Below are 25,008 nucleotides of genomic sequence, written 5' to 3'. Positions count from 1 at the left end.
CACCTCCAAGCCCTCCCCAGGGCTGCTCTCACTCCATTTTCCTCCCAGCCTGTGTCTGTGCTTGGGATTGCCCTGACCCCAGGAGCAGGGCCTTGCACTTGGCCTTGCTGAACCCCATAAGATTCTCACAGCCCCACCTCTCAAGCCTGTGCAGGTTTAACAGTAAATAAATGTAGTAGTTTAATAATGATGCAATGCGGTAAAATCTGCAAAAAACAAATGGGTGTGCAAACTGAGGGCTATTTTAAATGCTAAAAAATTAGTAATTGACATATAAATTGTGAGCAATAAAAATTACTGACACCTTAGAAAAGATTAATTTTTAAATTTTGGTTTATTTTATTGCTTAAATATAGATTGCACAGTGTGTTCTTACATTTATTGAAACTGGTTCATTACATACAGTACAGAATATATTACCATTGGAACAACAGACAAATTAGCCCTACTCTGGTTTTGGACAACAGGCTATTTCTACCTTTTAGTAAGACCATGAATTTATCTTAAAGTGACTCACTACCAAAAGCTTTATTTTTTTCAAGATGACATAATAGGAAAGAGAACCCCAAGCAACAGCTGGAATACATTTAAACTGGGTACCGATTATAACCATTAAGACAGTGCTCAGTGTGTTGCAGATAACACAGGGCCAGTTTGCATAAGGAGCTTTTAAGTTCTGCAGCTTGTCTGAAGAACTTAAAGAGAAGTGAAACAAAGCAGCTTTGTACTGTACAACAAAGAGCATTCTTAATTCTTTTGGCTTCATTCATTGGCTCATATAACAGTAACTACCAAACCAATACATTTTACAGTCACTCCCATCTCCCATGTGTCTAGAAAGGCCAGAGTGAACCAATTCTCAACTTACAGACTCCTCAGTGAAGCAATTCTCAACTTACAGACTCCCTGAATTTCCATAAAGGAAGAAATGAAATACCATGTGAACACACAGAGTGTTACAAACTCTTCACTCCCTGCACTACACCTGCACAACACCTGCATTTCCCAAACTGAACACTGGAAACACAGAAACCTACCATTACCATAAAGGAAAAATATTTCATTAACAGAACAGAAAATGAAATGCTGAATCTAGTTTTTTCACATGCAGCATTCATGCAACAGAATTCAATCACAGAAACAATCCTGTATTTACAGCACAGTCTCCATACTGCACAAGTGCAAACAGAAGTACATTCTGTATTAAGACTCCTTCTTTTTGTACAAAAGTGCCAAGTGTTATTCTTTAAAAAATGACAGAGTGGGTAGGTTTTTTACATTGTATCCCTATGTTGGATTTACTTTTTAAAAAATTACAGTCTTTATACAGGCCAAAAACTCTTAGTCTTACCTTAAAAAAAAAGGAAAAAAAAGTGAAAACTAAAATCTAGAGTCCTATTTATGTGTAGACTCTGGTCTGATCAGGCTGACACGCTGCAGCAGTAAAAATCACAACGGAATGCTGTAGATAAGGGGTTGTTTCGTCATCCACTAACAGCTGTGATTGCACTGTTAAACTGAAAAGAAGGTCTCAATTACCTTTTGAGCTTTGTGAATGCTTTCTGAAACTCAGCATGTCATCTCATAGGTTTAAGTAGCTGATATTTCCCTATGTCATGCCACATCAGGCCTTTAAATGTAGTCCAGTACAATACTGAAGTACTGTTAAAAAAATTTAAAATCCTTTTTACAATGGGTTTGCAAATGCTCCAGTCAGCAAATTAGCAGGGCTAATAATCCTTCAGATCATGAGTTATGCAATCAAAGATTAATTTAGGTTGGGGCTTCTGAAAGTCATCTAAACCAAGTCCCTGCTCAAAGCAGGCCTAACTGAAGTTAGGTTACTTTCTTCATGTTCACTGTTCATCCAAAACACTCAATTAAATGTCTACATTTATTATAGATATTTGACAGCATTCATTCATGTTTACACTGCCCCAGTCAGATTCAGATAAATTAAGGGACTTCAGATTTACTGTTCATGGCATCAATGAATGCTGATTTTCTTTTTTTGCTGGCAGGATTTAGTGAGTCATAAAGACTCACTAAAGAGCCTTGATAATTATCATCAGATGTCCATGATTTACTTTATCAGTTTTACTTTATTTACATTTGAATAGTATATGCTCAGATACATAAACCTATGAAATTTACCTTAAAGGTTTGAGAAATGAAACAAAAACAAACACAGAGATGCGTCTCTAAAAATGCTTTTGCTTGAAAATATATGTAATAAATTCTTGATCTTTAAATGGTTTCATTGAGTTTACTTTCAATTTCTAAAATATCACTAAAAAGCTGTTATAAACTACAGAGAAATGTCTCACAGAATATAGTTTTAGTATTTATGATTTAAAATGCCCTCAGTTTATTTCTGCTATACTAAATATATCTCTCCTGTATTTATACTAAAGCAGACAGTAAAATACTACAGTGTTTTCAAAAGTACAGTCTGTAAACCATACATCTTAAGACATGAAAGATATTGCACAATTCCGTGCTTCAAGAGGAGATTTCTCCTCTCTTATGCAAAGCTTAAGATTTAACTTTTAGCAAGAAACACAGTACATATACTGGATGTAGCTATCTAAAAAGCATGTTATGTGATGCATCAAAATATACTTAATAAGTGCTCATTAATTCATTCACTGTATTTGAACACAGGTAAGGTATTGGTTTTTCCATCTATTCCAAACCAAACAAGTTGAGCAGCTGTGACAGCAGGAACAAGAGGGAGCTCAGGTAGGGCTCCCCTGGTTACATTGAATGAGATGAAGCAAGCCAAAAGCATTCTAGTTTGACAGAGAATTGAGGAGGAGAGGAGTAAAAAAACAAACAAACAAACAACAAAATAACCAACCAAAAAAAAAACCAACCAAAAAAACACAAAAACCAAACCAAACAAAGGCTTTAATAGGTTTTTCAGTTACAATATCTCAAATTAAAGGAATTTGAAGCAATACAAATTCCTAGAGTAACTGAAATATTTACCTATATGGCAAGACAAGTTTTAAATCTTTTACATGTACTCAAATATGAAGATGAAGAAACATGGTCTGTGAAAAACCTAACTCAAAATATATTACAGAATAAAACAATTCAAGACAGTTTCATGAATTTGGCTAAAATTATCTGTATTTGGCTCATGTCCATCATTATATTAAAGTTAGATACAATAAACAATAAAATTTGAAAACTCATCTTGTTCTTTCTATTGTACTCTACTCTAAATAATGTCCAGCAGACTTCAGAAGACACTTAATACACACAAAGATCTGGAAACTTCATCTCATAGACTGGAACAGAATGGTAATGAGGATGTCCAGCAGTCATGGTCATCGTTCCTGAGGGGCTGGGTGGAGGACTGTGTGAGAAGCACAACCAATATACAGAATTTACACTTACATGGATTGATTTTATATAAATTTACACACTTATAGGAGAGAAACAAGATTAAACTACCCCCCCATATATATACCAACAGTATATAATAAAATAATAAAATACCAACAGCATTTTATCCTCATCCTGAAATTCTAATTAAATTATCATGCCCTGAGGATTTTTATATTCTTGTCTGCATCATCAATTTCACTGATGTTACAGAACTATCAAAATGCATCTTACTGCTAATAAATACTATTTACCTGTATAATGATGTGCACAACTCTCTATAATAACACCATGTACTACTTGGGGTGGTCAATATCTAATTATTTTCTCAACCAGATGCAGCATTGGGAAAACAACAGCACCCTGCAATACTACTGATGGACATAGAGATACTGTAAGACACAATGACATGGTTTCTGGATATTATCCACTATCAAGAAGATTCAAAGAAGTAAGGAAATCAAAAAGTACTCTTTTTCAGCGTGCTGGTTTTGGCTTGGATGATTTGTTTTTTACAGTAGTTGGCATAGGGCTGTGTTTTGGATTTGTGCTGGCAAGAGTGTTGATAACACAGGGATGTTTGTGTTATTGCTGAGCAGAGCTTACACAGAGTCAAGGTCTTTTCTGCTCCTCACACTGCTGGGCCAGGGCGTGGGCTGCACGTGGGCAGGAAGTTGGGGGGGACACAAATGGGACAGCTGACCCCAACTGATCCATGGGATACCCCATGTCATATGGTGCCATGCTCAGCAGCTTCAAGGAAAGAAGCAGGAAAAAAGGGACATTCAGAGTGATGGCATTTGCCTTCCCAAAGAGATTAGCTGGAGATGGCTGAACACCTGCCTGCCCATGGGAAGTGAATGAATTTCTTATTTTGCTTTGCTAGCATGTGTGACTTTCACTTTACCTATTAAATTGTTCATATCTCAACCCATGGTTTTTCTTCTTTTACCCTTCCAATTCTCTTCCTCATCCTGCTGAGGGAAGTGAAGCCAGTGGCTACATGGGGCTACATGGGGCCTATCAGGGCTAAACCACAGCATTCAGTTAAAGCAATTATTTTCTTCCTATTACATATGTTTGAGAACACTATGACATAACCATCTGAAAACAGCCACAATTCTTTAAAAATGATAATTTTTCAGGTATGATATTCTTCTTGCATAAAGCCTTACCGGATGGTGAGTTCCAGTATCTGTGCCAGTCTATCGTGAAGCAAGTTTGCCTAGGGAAAAAAAAAAGTTAAAAATGCATTTGAAAAAAAGTTAAAAATGCATAATGAACTGGGCTACAATGGGTGTGCCAGGCCACACTCAGGTGAGTGTGTTCCACACTGCCACATGTAAATCTAGGCCACATTTCTTAATTGCCTTTCTCACTGCTGCAAGGATTCTGAGCCTTAAAGATGTATTTGAGATTGGGTGAGCCTATTCTGGAGTGCCAAGAATTATAGAGAAAATTCTGCTGTTGCAGACAGGAGTTTAACAAACCTGAAATACATTTAGTTATTTAAAATACATAGTGGGTTAAATGCTGTTCCAGTTATCCCAGAATGAAATAGGAATGGACTGTGAACCTGGATTTCAAACAGAGCAAGGAAGAGGAATTAAGGTGAAGAATGTACAAATTACCCATTACCTTCCAAATGGTCTGGGAACAAACAAAAACACACTTAAAATTACTGGAATCTCCCACCATTGATAGCAGTGGAGACAAACCAAAGAACTGAACTTCTAAACAAGTAACAGCAGCAGTGACACAACTCAAATCACCTTCAGTCAGCACATGCCCATAATGCCTACACTGATATCCTCAGTGCTAACATTTTGTAGAAACTCACTTTGGTTTCACATTGAGCTGCAATTTCTTCAAACGGTGCTTTTTGGAACTTCTCAATCACGAGACGCCTCTTTTCCTTTTCCTGTTCTTCAAGTCCATTGTTATCTTAAAAGAATAATGAAAAAAAAATAAAGACAAATGCAATCTTTACCTATGAAGTACAAGAAAGATCAAATGTGCACTGCAGAAGTGAATAAGGAATTTGCATGAAGTGCAACCATTCTCAAGTGATCAGTCATCTGGCATTGCTCCTAAAGCAAAACATAGATAAAGTTTCAGGGAGATGGTTTGAGGACCCAATTTTTCCCCTTTCTTGCTAAGTCTTTAATTAAAGTAACATCCAGGCTCTCTTTTGCTTTATTGCCTGCACTTCTCATTTACTGCACACAGGTTCAGATTCAAGAGGAAACAAGAATCTCCCAGTATCATGCTGACAGGTGGCCAGACTTTTCTTACTGTTCAGAATGTATCTCCTGTTCTTAACATCAATGTTTAATCCAGATTTTAAACAGGATTTTGGTAGACTGAAAAGCATTAATTAGCAATTACTTATAGTAATATGAAATAAGGAATTTGGATAATTCTGTGTTCGCACAGCCATGTCACTTGTCAGAAAACGAATCTTTTAAAAAATCTTAGTACTTTAAAATCCACAATGTGTTATTTACAACCTAGTTTTTGAATGCATTGAAGACCCAAAAATATTAATACAAAAAAAAATACTCAAGTTACCTCATAAGTAATCACTCAATGTAACTTGAATATCTCACATTTATAGCTTTGTACTGCAAAGGTAATAGATGACAGACATTTCCAGATGCTTTTCATTCAGCCCCATTAACTTCAGAAAATGAATTCACTAACATTATCAAGGTATCATTTCAGAGATTCAGAAATAAGTAACTGGGGTTCTTAATAAATTTATTAGCTGAAAAGAAAAAAATGTAATATTTTATGTTATTCTGGCCTCTCCCTTTTCTTCAGCAATACCATAGTAATAGTGAACTATGGTGCACAAACACAACTGTAACAAGTCTTACCAATGGCTTTCTTCAAAGCTTCAAAGGTGATTTCTTCAGTATTATCAACCTAAACACATAGAAACAAAACTCCTTAATCATCACATATAACATATAAGCTTCTAAAAAATGAGGAATATGATAAAACACAGAAGGCAAAAGCAGCCAGAACTTTACTGCCTTACAAGTCTCCAATAACTTCATTTGGTCTTTCTGTGACAGGCAACAGATCGCTAATTCACATTTTTAAACCACTGCAGTTAGTGAGGAGATTTTTATCAATTGAGATCAAGGAAAACTTTCCAAATTGTACTCAAGATGCTCTATGGCAACATCCTTTATAAATGGATTTGGATTTAGGCAGAGGAGTCCTTTAGGTCAGGAATAAGCTGTAGTGTTTCTATACTGTAAAATCTCAGTACTGGTTCTTAGGCAGCTGTTGCCAATAACATCAACTGCTTCCTGAGGCTCGCTGAGTGTCTTGGTTTAGGGCAAATTTGGGAGAGAATCCCCAAAGGGGTTCCTCTAGGAAAGCAGATTCAATTGGCCCAACTCAGTTACCAGAATGTGATGCTAAAATGGGAGCTGACAGTGGAATGCAGAGTGGAGAATGGTTCCTGCTTTAGGCTAACTTTGTACCATGATGGATCCAAATCATTTGGTGCTTACACCATAAACACTGGAGTTAAAGGGCTCTTCATAACGAGCTATGTCTGATGCACTGAGAAAATGTGTTCATCTACTGACAGGAATATCCATTTGCTGCTGCCTATGCACTTCACCAGGAATTGCTTGAGGATGCAAAACTACTGAAGTGTTTCAATTCATTATAGACATAGTTTCTATACCAGTAAATGTATTTATAGTGAAGCCACCCTCTTGGCATTAGGGGAGAATGTTCAGACGGCAGAACAGTCTTCACCTGAACATAACATGGTTTCTTGGCTTGAATTTCCCCACTTCAATCCTTCCAACATGTGAACAGACAGCAATTTTATTCTTCCTGATAAACACTAACTCTTTAGAATGGTCCAGTATGATTTAAAATAAGGAGTAAGGTAGCAAAAAGTTCCTTTATTCCATTTCAGAAAATTATGAGTTCTTTCAATTTTTTAATTTATTGGCTTGAGCTGCTGTTAAGGGAAAAGGAAGTAGCTGTTTCCTTTTTATGTGAGAGTTATTTCATGAGCTGCAGTTGAAAATTATATTTTTCTAACAGGTTTTAATTAATAAGCATGTATTCTCTACCGCTAAATAAATAAAAATTAATAAATAATTTTTTTGTCAAATATTTGTGGATGTGGTTACAGATCCAGAGTATTCAGGTTCTGAAATAATCTTTTATACTCACATTTGGTAAATGTTACTTGTTTATGGCTGCCTTTCATAGTGCTAGTTAACCTCCACATTAGTTGCTGATATTACCCAGCATTATACTTGGTTAATTAATACTCCAGAAGCAAAACCTGCATTTACAAGTGCTTTCACCTTATGAATGGAGATAACTATGGAATAACTCTTTCCTGAAAAAGATTCACTAACAGACTTGGCACCACAAAAAAACTTTGAGTCTGCTGACAGTAGAATTGCATTTGCATTATATACAGTAACAGCTATTTTATGCATAAACAGTCTTCTATCTCAGTGCAGAAATCATATCATACATCATTATGTCCTAAAACTTCCATTAATGAAGTAGGTAATCCTCTCAATCATAAAGATTTATGTTTCCTTTTTTTTTTTTTTTTTTTTTTTTGTAATTGACTTCTGCTAATGGTTATGGATGGCTATACTGACTAATCTACACAGCAAGAAAACCAGATTTCATATACAGGTATGAAGGTGCAGTCAGCTAACTGGAAAATACTGTTTTCTCCTTTACCTTGTAAAACCTCATAAAGCAAGTAAAGGAAGAATACTTTGCTTCCTCTGTTCCTGATTAATAAAATTCATGTTTTTAAGACAAAAAGGAATTCATTATCTAAGACACTGGACTACATTAAGAGCACATTAAGCTGAGAATCCATAAAAAGATTTTATCTACAAACACTACATCCACTTCAAAATAGTCTATGTATCAGTGCTTCACAACCTCACCACAACTTGAAATCTGAAATGGAAACTTCTTTCATTTAATTCTACTTACAAGGGAGTTGTTCAATTACACGTAACCACATATAATGAGTGATTTTAAAAAAGAATATTTATGTCAAACAGACCTGGGAGGAGCGTTTACTAGCTTCAAAAAGTTAGAGATCTGATTGTCTCACTTATTTTTCAAACACCTTTTTATTCTTTCTACTTTTATCTGTATCCTTGCTAAAGCACAAAAGCAAGAAATGAACACAAAAGATCATCTGAGGTATAATGAACACAAAGCAGAAAGTAACAATAACAATAATAATAGTACAAAGCATATCACTTCTGTCTAAAGTAAAGCTTGCTCCTTTGCTATAGCTTAATACTGCATTTTTAACTAACACTCAGGTGGACTCAGTCCACACATTTTGCTTTGTGTCTCCAGGCAGGTTGTGCTTGAAGATGTCAAAAGTAGGAACCATCTGTACCTCATCTGAGGTACAAACACCTCCATTTCAACAGCTCATCTCCACTGCAGCCAGCAGAAATTTACTTAATAAAAATCAGCAGGACCTTGAAAAATATCCAGTAGAAGTAGAAATTTATTTTAAGAAATACTTCAAATGAAGTGTTGAACGATGGAGGATAATTTTAATTATAATGTGGTCTTCCTAAGGGATAATTAACATCAGCTCCTGTACCCTACATATGAACTTTTTGTTGCTACTTTATACTTCCTGTGCTGCATGTCAAACTCCTCTGGAGAGGAACAGTGACACTGGTGCACACAGCCTGCCCAGTCTTCACCTGTCCCACTCAGAGACTGCAGGTCTCCACTAGACTTCTATTTCTCTAGGCTTGTATCTCACAGCCCCAGGCTGCTGAACAAGTCTCTCAAATATTTCAAATGATACAGGGATACAGATGCTGAAATTTATTGTATTCGTCAAAAGGCAAAGAAAATATTTTAGAATGTTTACTCATAAAATATCAGTTGTTCAGCATGTAAATAAATGTATTGCTACACCATAATCTGTAGTACTATCTGTAAAAACTGCAGTGACAAATACTCGACCCTTTTAAACAATAAGATCTTTATTTTTATATTTTATTTTTATTTTTATATTTTCTATTTATTTATACAATAAGAGTGTCTTTGACAACACATTTCTGCAAACTCACAACTTAAAAAAAAAAAAATTCCCCAAAATATGTAACATTGCTAGAATAATCAGGTACTTGACTTCCTGGGAATACTTCAATTACATTCCCCCCTCTCTCCAGTCAGGATGCTGCTGTAAAATAATCTGTGATTTTCATACCTTATCCTCTACACCACAGCCAGACAGAATATCCACCTGAAGAGACACTGTGTCCACAATACTCTTCCTCCTGGAGAGTCTGTCCTCATCTAGCATAAGAAGAAATTATCTCACTTTTTGCATAACACTCTTAAAACATGTTCAGTCAAATTTCTACCCATCAGATGCAGATTTATTTCCATATGCCTGTTTAACCCAAGATCATCTATTTTATCATTTGAACTGTGAAAAATGATACATTTTGAGTTACTGCCCTAAATTACTAAATATGAAAAAAAATAACCTTTTCATAATCCCTCCCTCCTCTCATTACAGGTCTTTTCAACTTTCCCTTCAAAGTCCAGAATTTAAAAAACTGATGTCTTATTCAAATGCATAATAATAACAGAGCACATGATGATACACAGCTGTAAAATCCTTTACAAAAGCCTGACCTTTTTTTTTTATTGTGAAATTGAAATATTAATGTCTTAATTTTAAGGTATTCTGAAACAGAAAAGGGCTTATGGAATATGATTCATTGACAGAAGAAACAAAGATTTCTGTAGGGAAATGAACAACAATCCTTCCTTATTCTTGTTGCTACAAGTACCATATTCAGCAAGTCTAAAAATCTACTGGGTGAAAAAAATTCTCTCCCTTTCTCACATCCTACAAATATTTTAGCAGGTCCAGCTGGCCTAAAAAGTTGTCAGAGTAAGACCAACTGTGCTGATACTAAAAGAAGCAAAACAATTTAATTAATGCATAAAAGAGATTATGATCAAATGATCCATCATGATGGAATCTCCTTCTGTGACTGCAGTCCTAGGACATTGCACCACTAGTGTTTTCTCATTTTTGACATTTAATATATTAACAAAAGATTTTAATGAACAGTAAAAATACATTTTAAGATTTGTCACAAAGATCCTCTGACAGACAGACACTTGAGTGGCCTGACTTCTGTGTGTGTCATTTACAAAACCATGAATTGCAATGTCACATTTTAGATTTTAGCAAAGATCAAGCCATTTGGACCTTGCTATCATTATCTGATGACTTGCACTGCACAATTAGAAGCAGCTACAGGCACTTGATACTAAAAAAAAGAGAAGAACTGTAAAACACCCCCATGACAAGGCAATTCATGCTGGTTCTTCTGCAACCTTTGTTTAAACCCCTTCTAGCCAAGCAAAGTGCTTTTGCAGTGCAAATATTGAGCATGAACAAACAGAATTCATTCCAGCAGAGCTGAACATGCTCAGCTTTTAAAAACCAAGAAATAACTTTCAGAAGTCACATAAATGAAATGTCATTTTAAAATCAAGAGGCAGTGAAAGAACAAGATTAGTGAAAAACACCTGAATTCTACTAATATTTGCCAGGTTCTCAGACACCCTGAGCATTTGAAATGGCATTGTGAAGAATTTACTGAATTTTTAATCCCTGATGGCTCACTGGTACATGACCCAATACATTCCAAATCTGAGGAAAGCACCTCAGCCTACAAAAGAAAACACCCACCAAAACCACATCTCTGCTGCCATCTTGCTGCTCTCTCTAGAACTGACACACAAACACCACGAGATAGATTTCAGGGACTACTTTGGACAGAATTCATTTTTGTAATGGATGCCTCACTAAAGTTGCAAATCAAATATGCCCATTTATCTCTAATTTCAGCATATGAACTGGGTAAAAAATTGTGACAATTACCATTTTTTTCTCTTATAAAATACAGTGTTCATCCACACACATGAAGGAGCCCAGGGGCTCAAGGACAGTGATGGAGCCCCAACACCCACTGGCCCAGCCCCTGCCAAGGCTGTCCCAGAAGCCTTGGCCCCACTGCCTGGGAATGGGGGCAGCTCTGTGTGTCACCTCACTGACCAAGGTGGGCTCCATCACTTTTGATAAGGGACAATGGCTTTAAACTGAAAGAGGGTAGATTTAGATTAGATATTAGGAAGAAATTCTTTCCCATGAGGGTGCTGAGGCACTGGCACAGGTTGCCCAGAGAAGCTGTGGCTGCCCCATCCCTGGCAGTGTCCAAGGCCAGGTTTGATGGAGCTTTGAACAATCTGGGATAGTGAAGGCGTCCCTGCCCATGGCAGGGGCTTGGAACAAGATGATCTTTAAGGTGCCTCTTTTCCTGGGTTAGGGACTCTATTCTTTGCGCAGTCATTATCTTGAATGGCCAGTGATTAAGATGAATCATCATTCTCTGAACAACTGAGAGCTTCTTCCAACTTTCTACAGGTTTTTGTACTGTCACTCAAAGAGGTAATTAGTACCATCACAAAAATGATACCTATGGCTCTACTACCTGCTCAGGAAAACAAAACAGGAAACTACTTTTTGGTAGAGTTCAAAATCATGAGCAAAGACAACAGAAAACCCCACAGCAGCTAACATTGCTACAGGCAGGTCAAGGGGAGAAACAAAAAAGACATAAGGAAACACTAAATACACTAAGTACAACACAATTTCTGGCCTAAAGGTCTTTAGGCCTTCTAAAAGCATTTTTTGACTGCACATCCTATAGGGACACACCACAGGGCAGGAGAGCAGGCTGACCTACAGCTCATTTTTACCTTTTGACTTGTGTTTGCATTTATGAGGTTTTTTGCCTGATGGAAATAGAGTTGAATTAAATGTATATATATATATAAGTATATGTAGACAAAAAATAACTGAAAGTCTTTTAAATTATTAGTTTTCTCCCTCCCTCAAGTAAGAAAGAGAAACATGTATAAAAATTTGCAAATACAAATGTCTTTCTAGTTGTTAAGAAGTATCAAGACATGAAACAAAGACGAGAAAATTATGTTCTGTAAGACATGGTTAAGCATTGTAACACTGATATTTGGAAATAGCAGAAATAATTAAGATGAAATATTTACTAGCTTTTTGGGTTCAACCCTAGGTTTCACAGGAATATACAAAAAAAGGGATTGTTTCTTTATTAAGATTAATGATCTCTTTTGAAACACTACATTCTAGCATTATAATCTTAATAGCAGAAATGTAATATTTCATTGCAGCAGAAAAGAAAAGCTTAGGAATTACAAAATATTTTCTTGGTCCTAACTCAGTTAAATTAAAAGCTTGGGAAGCTCAATATTCCACAGGACCAGAGATTCATGAACTTAACTGGCTATGGCAACAGTCAAGAAACAACTTTTGGTTGCTGCTCTTTATAAAAGATTACAAAATCCCCGAACCCATCTGATTCACATTTACTAAGGATTAAATATGGCAATTTCTCATCACCTGCAGAGGCAGTTAATCACACTTGCAGCTAAACTCAATTAATGTTGATGTCAGAACTTGCGTCTCTTCCTGTGTGGGAACGCATTTTTAGCAAAGTGTACAAGAAAATCTTCCTGAGGTCATTTGGGTACAAACATATCTGAGCTTCTAGAAGAGGCTTAACATAAATTTCAAACCAGGCTATCTTCCTCACTCCATTCTCATTCACTCCAAGCCTGTAACATTTCCTCACTTGCTGCCCACCTCTTCTGCCAATACTAAAATATAATGTTAACTGTTTTTTTAGGTGCCAGAAGAAATAAGCATATGAACATTATCCTTTTCGGAAGAAGACAACCAGCAACAGAAAACAGACACTGTGGCTGTGCTGGAACATATCACTAATGTGCCTGCTTGCATTTTTGGGACAAAACCACATCTGCTGTCTGGAGAGCCCGATTCCTCCCTCAATAACTATCCAGAAGAGAGATTCAAGAGCAGGCAGCAATGATTCTGAATTAGACTGCAAGAGAACCCATCTGGCACTCACTATCTGTATGTACTGTGGTTCTTTCTATGTGTGAACTACAGAACACAGAAATCACATTTTGCTGCTAGGTACTTTAAAAAGGCCATGATTTGGGCTGGGGTATCCCCTAGTATATTACAATAGCAATCCATTTATATACAGTAACAAAACACACATGGTTAAGAACAAATTAAGAACAAATTCTTCAATCAATTTTTCTTCAGTAATTTGCTCAATTGGCTGTTGAAAATATAATAAAAGCCAAAACCACACAAATGTCACATACTAGCTAGTCCTCCTCACATTATTCACTCAGCCTGTGCAGCACCAACTCCCACAAACCTTCCTCAGGCAACACTTTATTTCCACTGTTACCTGACACTAAGCTTGCATGGGTATCTAATGGAGGAAAGTATCTCATTCTTGCTTTAATTAATATCTGCTCATTGACAGTTTAACTAAGGCAAATAAATCAGCACAAAACAGTGTGGCAAAAGGATGGAGTATCTTTCATTCAATGTTTACATGAAAAGGATAAAGCAAGCTGACTTGTACATTCTTTCCTCATTTTCTAGATCAAGTTAGTGCAGGTATTCTTTTGAAGCAGAGACTTCATTAAAAAGAGTCAAAATGTGTTCTAGGACCTTCTGCCTCACTTCCATTCCTTAAGGAAAAAAAAATCTTTGAAACTTCTTAGCAATAATACAGTAGCTCATGAGAAAAAAAAAACACCTTGAGAAGACAAAATGATCTGATTAGGTTTTGTTGCCTACCAGTCACATTACATTTCACTGGCACACAACACATTAGGAAAACATTCTTAATAACTGGTACTAAGTGGTGTTGCTATTAATTACCACTTACCTGTTACCTGGGGCACATATGGAACTGACAGTCTTTCCACATTGTATCCACTGCCCCCTAATGATTCTGCAATCTTGTTGGTCAGGAAAAACAGATCCGTTTCATCCTTCTCTAAGGATTTTGGAAGACTGTCAAAACATATGTTTGAAGTTATTGTCTACCAATAGATATTTGTTGGTTAAGTACAATATTTTTCTAATGTCTGTGAGCAACCAAGAAGGGTCAATGGTAATGATTTGATGGAAATAAAGCTTGTTCAGTTTTTTAGGAATGAATACACACCTAAAATTAGTCCACTGAAAAAAACCTCGGCAGTATTTTAGATTATTTTAACACTTCTTGTTTATCTGAAATATGTTCTTCACCTGTTCTGCTACATCTTGAGAGAATATGATCTCTGTTAAATTTAAAAAAATGACAAACCTGCACAGCAACACTAATATTAATAGTAATTAATTAGCTCTAATAATTGTCATTTGTCAGTATTGTGCTCTTGTGGCAAAAAAGACTGAGGGTATCCTGGGCTGCATCAGGAGGCGGAGGGAGGAGATCCTTGCCCTTTGTTGAGCTGTGGTAAGGCCACACCTGGAGTGCTGAGTCAGGAGCTGGGCTACTCAGGACATGTAAGGGAGCCCATCACAGGGCTCCACAAGGTCACTAAGGTGGATTATGGGGCTGGAGCATCTCTCCAGTGAAGAGAGAGAAAGCTGGGCCAGTTCAGCATGGACAGAATAAGGGGAATCTCATAAAGTGGACAGCTCCCTTAAGGGAGGGAGGGTGGGAAGGCCTCAGAACTAGGCACCTCTCAGTGCTGCTCTGTGACAGAACCAGAGACAATGGGCACAAACTGACACACAGAAGGTTCTGCCTGAACAGCAGGAAATACTTTTTTGTGTGAAGGTGAAGGTGACCAAGCACTAGCACAGGTTACCCAGAGAAGCTGTGGAGTCTCCATCCCTGGAGATATTCCAAAGCATCTGGATGTGGTCCTGCACAATCTGCTCCAGGTGACCCTGTTAAGCACGGGGCTTGGATCAGATGACCTTGAGATCCCTTTCAGCTTCACCCATTCTGTGATTCAGTGAAAATTTATTTTGCTGTGTTAGCACACTGAGCATCCTATTGTGTGTAAATGCCTCTGATTACTATAAAAATGTCTGAAGCCCATTTTTTTTTTCCTATAAGTGTACTTACTTTTAATGTTGGGATTCTTCTGGCTGTCCAGAACACTATAAAACCTCTGATTGTTTTCACATATGGAGTATTTCTCAATGATGTATGATTTTTAATAGCAAAATAGGGTCTTCACTGTCCACTAATTCCCATTTTGTATCTACTTACTTGGCTTTGTCTTTGAAAATTGTTTCTGGTAGAAAATAAGCTGCTTCCACACTTCTGGTTTCAATGACCTGAAAAAAATCCCATGTCAAATAGTACAAATGGAATAGTTCCATAGCTGTTTTCTTCAACACCTAACCTTCACTAATATCAACCTCAACACAAATGAGACATTTGGGATTTCTTTTAACCAGAGAAAGAGACACTCACCCTTTAGACTAAAAATCTGATTCTCATGATCTTGTGCATGTCAATACTATTTTAGCAAAGACAGTGGGGTCAAGTATTATACCAGATAGAGATTTGGCCCTTTATATATGGCACCATAAGCAAAATAAAATGCTGTATCTTGAGAGAAGATTATTTTGTTTATTATCTTAAGAGTCAGCAAGTAATGCCATGAGAGACTGAAGGTCAAGAACAATGTCAGTGGACACAAACAGGGGAGATCAACACAACGAGCAAGCACCTGACACAAGTTATTTACTGATTTTACAGCAGACTGCGTATTGTTCTAAATGACCTGAAGTATTTAACCATGTCTTACCTTGCTGACATGCTGACAGAAGGCAGGCACTGCAATCATCTGACTCAGGAAGTTCAGATATGCTGCAACCAATGCCATGACACCACAACGATTAAACATTGGCAGATTATCCTCATTGATGATGGCAATATCCTGAAATAGAAGGGGTAGCATCATGTTTACAAAGTTAGCAGGCTGTCCTGAATACATGGAAGTCAAATTATCATTGGTAACACTGTATGATATATGATGTTTATCTGATATTACTTAACATTGGTATCTATCATCTTAAAATTCTAGTCTTTTAGCTCACTTGTGAAGTAGGAATATATTGATCTGAAGTTAGAGAGCTTAAAGATTCAACCATTATGAAGGAAAATAAATTTCCTCAACTCAAACTTCTGTTTCTGAGACAGGAAGTACAGGTTAATGACTGGTAGTCTCTTGTCCTTACCACCTGTTATCTTAACATTTTCTCAGGAAAATTAGAAACAGCAGTTTGATAATAAAGATCACCAGTGTGAATCACAGATACAGCACAATAGAAGGAATTATTTAATGCATATTGGCACTTCTGTGTTTATTCAGATTGCATTATTTTTGCTCTAGTAAAACTCCTAATGTCATTTCCACCAAGTAAGGATTTGGTTCAATTACATCTTTTAAAATTAAGGATGTACACTGCATTTCAGATGTCTTATATGCAGCTGCACATTTGGGAATAAGGTTAATGACTGAATATACTGCGAATACAAGGCATGATTTCATCCAGCGCACATGTTAGCAGTACTTTATTTTTGATTTCAACACAGATAAACTTAGTAAGTTATTCAGTTTCCCTGAGGACTGCATGCAAGTATGAGTTAATATTTGAACCTATTAAGGAAATGTTAAGGAATAAAGCCTAAAACACTGACAGAATATTACTCTAAGGTAAGATTAAATAGCCTGGTTTAGTAACTATTCCAAATCAATCAGTTAATTATACAGAAGTTTTCATCCTGGGTGCAGACAGTCCATACATTCTATACAGAACACAAGATCATAGGTTGAGAGAACACCTTGTCAATCTGCTAGTGAATATCAGTGATTCTAATACATGTTTCAACAAGTTTCCACATCTGCTGTTTTTTCTGAAGACCACATGCTGTGGAAGTTTGTTCCAAAACTGATTAGAACAAGTTTAGTTAGTGGTACATACAAAGTGCACTTCCTTAGTGACCAATCAAGTCCAGACCAAATTATGGGATTTCCAATTTGAAGACCAATACACAAAACCCCCCAGTTCTTCACATCTCCAATTACACACTGAATTGTCAGTCAATGAAGCCAACACAGACCCATACCTGCAAGGCAATCGCTAATCGAATGAGGTCAATCACCACTTCTTCATTGGCCAGTTCTATTGTGGTAAGAGCTAGGGATGTAAACAGGAGTTCAAAGTTCTTCTGGACATTGTCTTCTTCTTTGCAGCCTAGGTAGATGTGTCTGTACAACTGCTGACCATGCTATGAAAGACATAAAATGGAAAATGGGTATTGAATAATAGAATAATTAGGTTAGAAAGGATATTTGAAGGTCTTCTGGTCCAACTCTCAACTCCAAACAGGGCCAACTTTGATTTAGATCAACTGAGAATTAAAAAAACAAAAGAAGGATAAAATACATGGTGTACACATACATAGAGAAACAAGTACATGATTAATCAAGAAGACTTCAAGTTTCTAATAACAGTTTCTTTATAAACACTGTACTGTTCTATTTTATGCACAAATGTACAGATAGAGAAGATGATACAGAGAATGGCATGACTACTGCACAGTATCAGATGTTAGAATTAATTTCCTCTTGAAATATTGGGAAAAAAAATGCCCATTTATGAAAAGGAGAAACCAAAAAGCAATCTTGAAATATTTTTCAAGAACATTTGAGACATTTCAAGAACTCATTTTCAAGAACTGATGAGCTCCAAGTGTTATCCTTGTGAAGACATCAAATTTGTTCATTAAGAAACTCCCCTGAAACAGCAAACCAAGAAAAAATTCTGCTAGAAGTTGTTTCAGAAGGTGAGCAGGACTCATTTACTGACATGGGTAGGGAGGTTGCAGCTCTAGTGAAGAATACAGGTCATTTAATGAAAGACTCTCTACTTCAAAAGTGATTTTCTTCTCATGATAATGTGCCTAACCAAATCTCAGTAAATAAACTACTACCTCAACACAAAAGAAAAATGCAAACATAAGAAACACAAGATAAGCAGCAGGTGCTGTATGGAACAGAGCTCAATACCACTCCAGCATTCCTAATCTGGAGGGGGGTACAAGTCTCTATCACCTGACACAAATAATTTTCAAGACCTAAATACTAACTCTAGATGTATTAATTCAGCTCCAGGAGGAGGAAGAAAAGTAATTTTCAACCTCTCTTTTTCAAACAGGACATATTAACTTAAGAAATAATGATGGAATTGTTGGTCTTTTCATTATCTCTAAAATCAAAGAGTTGCTCAAATCCACATTGGATTTAGAAAAGGGGGAAACACAGCTATCAGCAAAGCACAGAAGCTACTACAAAATAAAGGTTAGCTGTTTAAAGACCCAGTATATTTGGAAAATAAAAGTAATTAATTTTTTTATCCCACTGATAAAGAATCGCATTCCAATAGGAAAATAAATGACTATGTGGATTTTATCAATATGTATCTTTCTAGATGACTGGAAAATGTGAGAAGTTAAATATTTCCCGTCAAAGAAAGGATAGATATAAACTGAGCAACTGGTCTGAGACAAAGAGTTTTGTGCCTATGTTTGGTTCCATTCCACCTGGATGTGATACAAAATTGCCTCAGCATCCCCATGTAACATCAAACAAGCCCAACTGGTCTCCAGATATTAATGAACTTCTGGAAATGCCTCATCCCTGTCCTATGATTATGCAGAGCATAGAAGTGGGCTGCTAATATGCACACCTACACCAGGTGAGTAACAGTATCATAGATCATCATTGACTGACTTCATTGCTCAGGGTTAATATATTTTTTAGAAGGTTGCTCTTTTCTTGACCTGTGAAGAATCTCTTTTCCTCTTCTGCCCTTTTGTTCAGATCAATATTAACAACTCAAATATTTAGTTTGACAGCTACAACTTTAATCTAGCAAAATACATCTTATCGAAATTGCTTTAAATCATAGATATCAAATTATTGAATTAAGATTTAATTCACTTTTTAAAAGACACATTACTAATAATTGTCAATATTGGAATATATTTTATATTTGTATTATTCCAGTTGAACATACACTGGAAGAATATTAACTGGACTAACTTATAGCAAGAACATTTATCTTGCAAAGTTACTTGAATGCTGTACAACTCTAGTTTGCATACTCTTACATGCAGTATTTTGGCCTACTTCAGTATTTTCTGGTTTTTTTTAACATACCTATGCAGATAAACCACAGTCAGGAATGACAGAGCACAGTAACAGCTTTATGCATCTTTCCCACATAAAACCCAAGGTATCTATTGTAAGCCACTTCACTCCACTTAAGTATCATCTAAAAAAACCCTGGTTTTCTTTACAGCCAAATATACTGAGAAGTCACCTGGTAAAAATTCCTGTGAAAATAATCTTTTAAGAAGACAGCTCTTTTGTGCAAAGTTATCTTCCCTTGACATCTTTACCTAAAACATAACATATAAATGATATAAAATATCATTTATATCAAAGATATAAAATATATAAATATTTTTTATAGCTCTGTACTAGAGCTATAAAAAAATTTCTAAATACAAAATTGTCTAAAAATACAGCAAAATGAAAGCCAAACTAGTGAAAAAAATGCTACTGAGCAAAAATTAAATGCTATGCAGGGATCTAACAACAGGGAGATCTTTCCAGAATCAAGGTTTTGACATATGCTGTTCTAATTTCATGCATATAAAGGTTTTAACTGAAGACATAAATTAAAATTTTATTGCATTGAATCATCTAAGTATCTAGAGAAACTCAACAATGAAACCACTGTAACTTGATTACAATAATTTGAAACTGATCTTTATGACTTGTTGCAAAACCCCAGCTGTAGAAGAAAAGCAAAAGCACTGGTTCAGTTACTTATTTCCAGACAGAAAAGTGATGTTTCATTCTATTACCTTTTTCATGAAGCTCACATCTTGCCTTGAAATCTTGTCTCGTTTTATCTTTAGATCAGAAACATCTGGTATTATTCTACAAATGAAAGAGATGTGTTGTTTCAGAAAAAAAAAGGTGGACATTAAGAGAATGGGGAATACAGGAACTATTCAAACAGATCTTGACCCAATTCCCATTTTAATTATATCCATACTTAAAAAGAATATTTAAATTTCAGTTGAAGATGGAGAACCAGAAAGAGAATAATCATATATTCATATAAAGATAATAATCATGATAATAATGTATTTTTTTATCTACATAAAATAAAAATAAATATTAAATTCTGTCTTCTACATGATAGAATTTGTGATAAAACTATGATATTTGTAATGGTTCTTTAAGGTACTGTGCTCTGAGGCTTACCTGTAAAACTCTTGCCATGAATAAATGACACTAAGCACTGTGCATTTACCAAAACAGTACATTAATAATTCATTTTAGCAAAAACATTTAAAAATCAGCAGCAGTTGTCATTCAAGTGAAGCACTGGAATTTAAGCAGGCCATAAATGCAGAGCAGTACCTGATCCCTCTGAGCTTGGCTCTGTTGTCGTGGCGGTCGATGAGGTTGTGCAGGATTTCCAGCACCAGCTGCCTCAGCTCCGAGTCCTCCATGAGTGAAGGAGACAGCAATGGGTCCAGAAAGGGGGCAGGAAGGGCATTACTTATTGTTGTGGCTTTGTATCCTGAAGTCACCTGTGCATTGTTTGAAATAAAATCCATGTGGCATTACTGCATTGTAAGAATTAATCACAGCTGTCACTTTTTAGTGGGATTGCTTTGGCATCCACAAGGTAGATTTCAAATTGAATTTTTGTATTAATTTTGAAAATTCCTGACCTCAGTATGAATTTGGAAGGATGGCAGCATACATTTTCAAATTAAGTCACTCATGCTAAAAGGATTTTTCAGGATCCTTTCTTTAAAAACACACTCTGAATCAAAAAATAAAGGTATGATTTATGATTTGTTTTTTTATATGGCCTATGAAAAGTTGCAGGGCATAAACTGAAGATGATAGGAATTCCAGTCAATATTTACAATAGAGATTTTTCCATTCCAGGTTATGAGCTGTTCATATATAGTAGAGTAAGCTCAGGTGAAATTAAAAATGAGAAAGCAGGGCCTATATGTACACCTCAATAATTTATGGATACTATTTTATTGAAAAACATGAAGTAAGCAAATATCGCTTTCTTAGAAAACTGGTGCCATAGTGCTATTTTGAAAATTACTACTACCCTACACGTCTCATTCAGTTACTTTTAGCTAAAGCAAATTCTGCAGGTACACAAAGAAAAATAAACATCTACTAACTACTAATTCAAATTTTAATTAGTTTAACATCTACAGTAGCCACAAATATTTAAAATTTACCATCCCTTAAAATGGAGGTTACATTTTACAAAGTACATTTAACCTGTTGAATTTGAGGGGAGCAAAATTATCCAAATTTAATTATAATAAATGCAACAGTATTTTCATCCAAGGCTTACATAATAATTTAATAATTCCATACCCTTACAATTCTTACATGTGAGCTGTGTTTTACTGGTTTTGGCTGGGATAGGTCATTTCCTTGACAGCAGCACATGTGCTACTGTGTTCTGGATTTGTGACCAAAGCAGTGCTGGTAACAGAGATGATTTGGCTACTGCTGAGCAGGGCTTACACACCTCCAGAGGAACATCCCATATTAAAATGTGCCATGCTCAGCAGCAGAACAGGAGGCAATTTGTGAGGGCTGCCACTGCTCAGGGACTGGCTGGCTATCAGTTGATTTGTAGTGAGCAGTTGGGATTTTGTTTTATTTTTCTATTACTTCTTTTTCTTGTTTCTTGGTTTAGTTTTTCTTAGTTTCCTTTTTTTACTTACTGAAGTGTCTTCATCTCAACTCACTTCTCTCGCTGGTGCTGTCCTGGTTCTCTCCCCAAGCCCCTGGGGCAGGGTGAGTGAGTGCCTGGGTGCTCCCTGGTGCTCTGGGTTAAACCTGAGTGAGCACAGTGCCCCCAGCTTAGCTGAGGCTTCCCAGGGATGTGGCTGACAGGAGCACCAGGGGACAAGAAAGTATCTGATCAATCTTTCTGAACATGGAAAATTACTGATATCACAAGCAGCCAGGCTGCAAATCTAAGTGCACATCTCTAATGAAGTGCCAGATTTCAACTGCCTATACAGCATTAACTTGTCTGCCTTTGTATGCATGACAACAGACTGATCATTCTTAAATATTATTCCTTTGTAAAGAATACATGATGTACAATGCTGCATTGTTTTCACAATATTTATCAATGACTAATTTATTAAGCATGAGAACAATGACTTTCACACCTTTGAGTCATGATGGGATTTTATTTTTTATTCTAAAAGAGATGCAAACCAAAATTCAGTGTCCAAAATGTTAAATCCCTTCCACACTCTGACTCCCTTAAAGCATACTTACAGGCTATGTAGCACCCCAAATCATTAGAACAGTTCTTACCTGTTTTACTGGAATTTTAATACTGGTGAGATTAACATTGTCAGGAACAGTTTAGACATACCTGACTCTATGTTTAATGAAGACAATGTGCAAAATTACCACCTGAGGTCCTTCCTAAGAAGTTTTCTATCCTTAAACTGCAACTCTGAATGCCCAGCTCTTCTGCAAACCAGAGTCTAAGATTTCAGATTTGGACAAGCCAAGAATGGTTTAACCTATTTGCCTAACACCATACACGAGTTTCATGTCAAAGCAGGGACAAAAACTCATTTTGCAGGAGGACATTCTTTTGGTGTTTGTGAAATCATTCCCCTATTTGAGTTATTAAACAGTTTTCAGCTTCTCCAACAAAACAGGCCAGGATTCTACTGGCAGGAGCCTCCTTTACTACCCACTTTTTGATTTTTACCATCTAGGTCTATTTCCAGAAATACTCTTTGAAGATTTACAGCTGAGAAATGTATTTGTGATAAAAAATTCAATCCAACATTACAAGAAATTTGGGAAACATTAGGAAGGAAAGAACAACTGTGTCTGAGGTATCCATTCCTATGGTTTTAAAAACATTGGCCATTCTACTAATTACCACTTTTCCAGGCTCAGAGATGAAAGTGATTTCACTTTGATGTTGCCAGTACTGCTGGGAGAACTCAACCTACTCTAGGGTGTTCTTTTGGATCTGCAGATCCAATTATAACTGACATTCACTGAAGTGCTCCAGAAGGTGGAGGCATATTTCTTGCGCTGTTTGTAATGTAAGTTCGAAAAATGCTTTCACAATATTACACAATAGAATTACAGGTCTATGCAATATCAATATATATCTATTTTCATAGTCCAGTCTTGTTATACTGTACTTTTATATGTAAATATATACATAAAGTGAAACACTGTGTATTTATTACATATTATACTGATCACAAAAGGCTTACCATAAGTAAAGATCTCAATAACATGATTTGAATCCTCCTGGTTCCCAAATCTCTGAAATTGGAAAAAAAATTGCAAATTAGGTTTTCTTGCATATCTTTGAAATATTATTCTACTCAATTATTCCCATTTTTGACAAGTGAATACAGCAGTCTTGGAAGGGATGCTGGATGATCATAGATAAAGGAAAGTATCTCCAACTGAGCTGCAATAATTAAATGTTTTTGAAAGACACATTTATAGGAAGGCTGAAAAAATGGAGCACATTCAGTTGAAGAAAAATTAAATTGTATTTGTGAAGGAGGTATAAATCTTTTTGTTTTACTCAGAAATCTCTAAAATGTTTGACCACTACAAGCTTGACAGCCTGTTATTTTCACAAGCATCAGCACTGAAAATTTCTTCTGGAGTCTTAAGAAATGTGGACATTTCTTCTTTAGGCCAGACCCCAAAACTTTGAGACTGGAAAAAAGTTATTGGCAAAATCAGTAAGAAAAACTGAAATACTCCTCAGCTTTCATATCACAGGAAGATGCATGAAACACTACTTGACGTGTTCTTCATCTGTTTTCATTTCCCTCCTGCAGGTACTAAAAGTAGCCAAATAGCTGAAGGTACATAGTCACTACTCTTGCAAGGTCTTAGGAGATAAAAGTGCGCTTGGAATAAGTTGTTCCATTCACAGAGATTCTTTCAGGAAAGTAAAAAGCCATTTTCCCCATTAAATAGTGTAAAGGAAGACCAACCCTCTTCACAAAAGTTGGTCATTACATAACAGTGGAAGCTTCTATCTTATTGGGCTACAATCCTGGCTGTCTGTATCATTCAAATGTCTTGGGCAGCAGAAATCAAAATTCTAAGTAATGCCAGACTTTACCACCAATCTCAGAGTGACATATGCACATCACAGTAACACACTGCTCAGACACATGTTTACACAGAGTCTCATAAATGGAAAATTATACAGTTATAAAAAAACAACCACCACCCTCAACTGTTAATCCAAGTAGAGAATTTAATATGGATTGGTTCTTGAAATACCTCCACAATGAGTGACAACTGCCTGGCACAGACTTGTATTCTCCATGGAATAGCATCCCATGCTGCAGGGATATTTTATGAAAAGCTCTAGGAAGCTGGAGAATGACAATGACTTCCTACTTAATCTATGAGGGGATCACTTATGTGCTACAAAGTGTCTGTGCACATCTGGAAAGCACAGCTGCAGCCCTTTCAGTGACTTCTCCATGCTGAGGA

The 25,008-nt window shown here is 36.2% G+C and overlaps 1 protein-coding gene across 8 annotated transcripts in view; it reads right to left on the bottom strand.

Annotated features, from left to right (window-relative positions):
- Positions 1–315: 315 nt before the first annotated feature.
- The window catches only part of EFR3A (EFR3 homolog A), a 75,952-nt gene continuing 51,259 nt past the window's right edge, over positions 316–25,008 (bottom strand). For 6 of the 8 annotated variants that reach the window (XM_074557137.1, XM_074557121.1, XM_074557140.1 and 3 more), the window contains 12 exons: positions 23,754–23,805; positions 20,863–21,035; positions 20,298–20,373; positions 17,490–17,651; positions 16,165–16,296; positions 15,621–15,688; positions 14,280–14,407; positions 9,653–9,741; positions 6,273–6,321; positions 5,234–5,337; positions 4,569–4,618; positions 316–3,364 (listed from right to left, as the gene is read on the bottom strand). In XM_074557137.1, the coding sequence (XP_074413238.1) occupies positions 3,259–3,364; positions 4,569–4,618; positions 5,234–5,337; positions 6,273–6,321; positions 9,653–9,741; positions 14,280–14,407; positions 15,621–15,688; positions 16,165–16,296; positions 17,490–17,651; positions 20,298–20,373; positions 20,863–21,035; positions 23,754–23,805 (1,189 nt within the window). In that variant the 3' untranslated portion in view covers positions 316–3,258. The remainder of the gene's footprint in view (positions 3,365–4,568; positions 4,619–5,233; positions 5,338–6,272; positions 6,322–9,652; positions 9,742–14,279; positions 14,408–15,620; positions 15,689–16,164; positions 16,297–17,489; positions 17,652–20,297; positions 20,374–20,862; positions 21,036–23,753; positions 23,806–25,008) is intronic. The other 2 variants (XM_026790256.2, XM_074557143.1) reach the window with 2 other exon arrangements.

This window comes from Zonotrichia albicollis, chromosome 1, assembly GCF_047830755.1.
Source record: "Zonotrichia albicollis isolate bZonAlb1 chromosome 1, bZonAlb1.hap1, whole genome shotgun sequence".
Lineage (NCBI taxonomy): Eukaryota > Metazoa > Chordata > Aves > Passeriformes > Passerellidae > Zonotrichia > Zonotrichia albicollis.
Note: the sequence above shows the minus strand (reverse complement) of the source record. Positions and strands in the feature narration are given on the sequence as shown.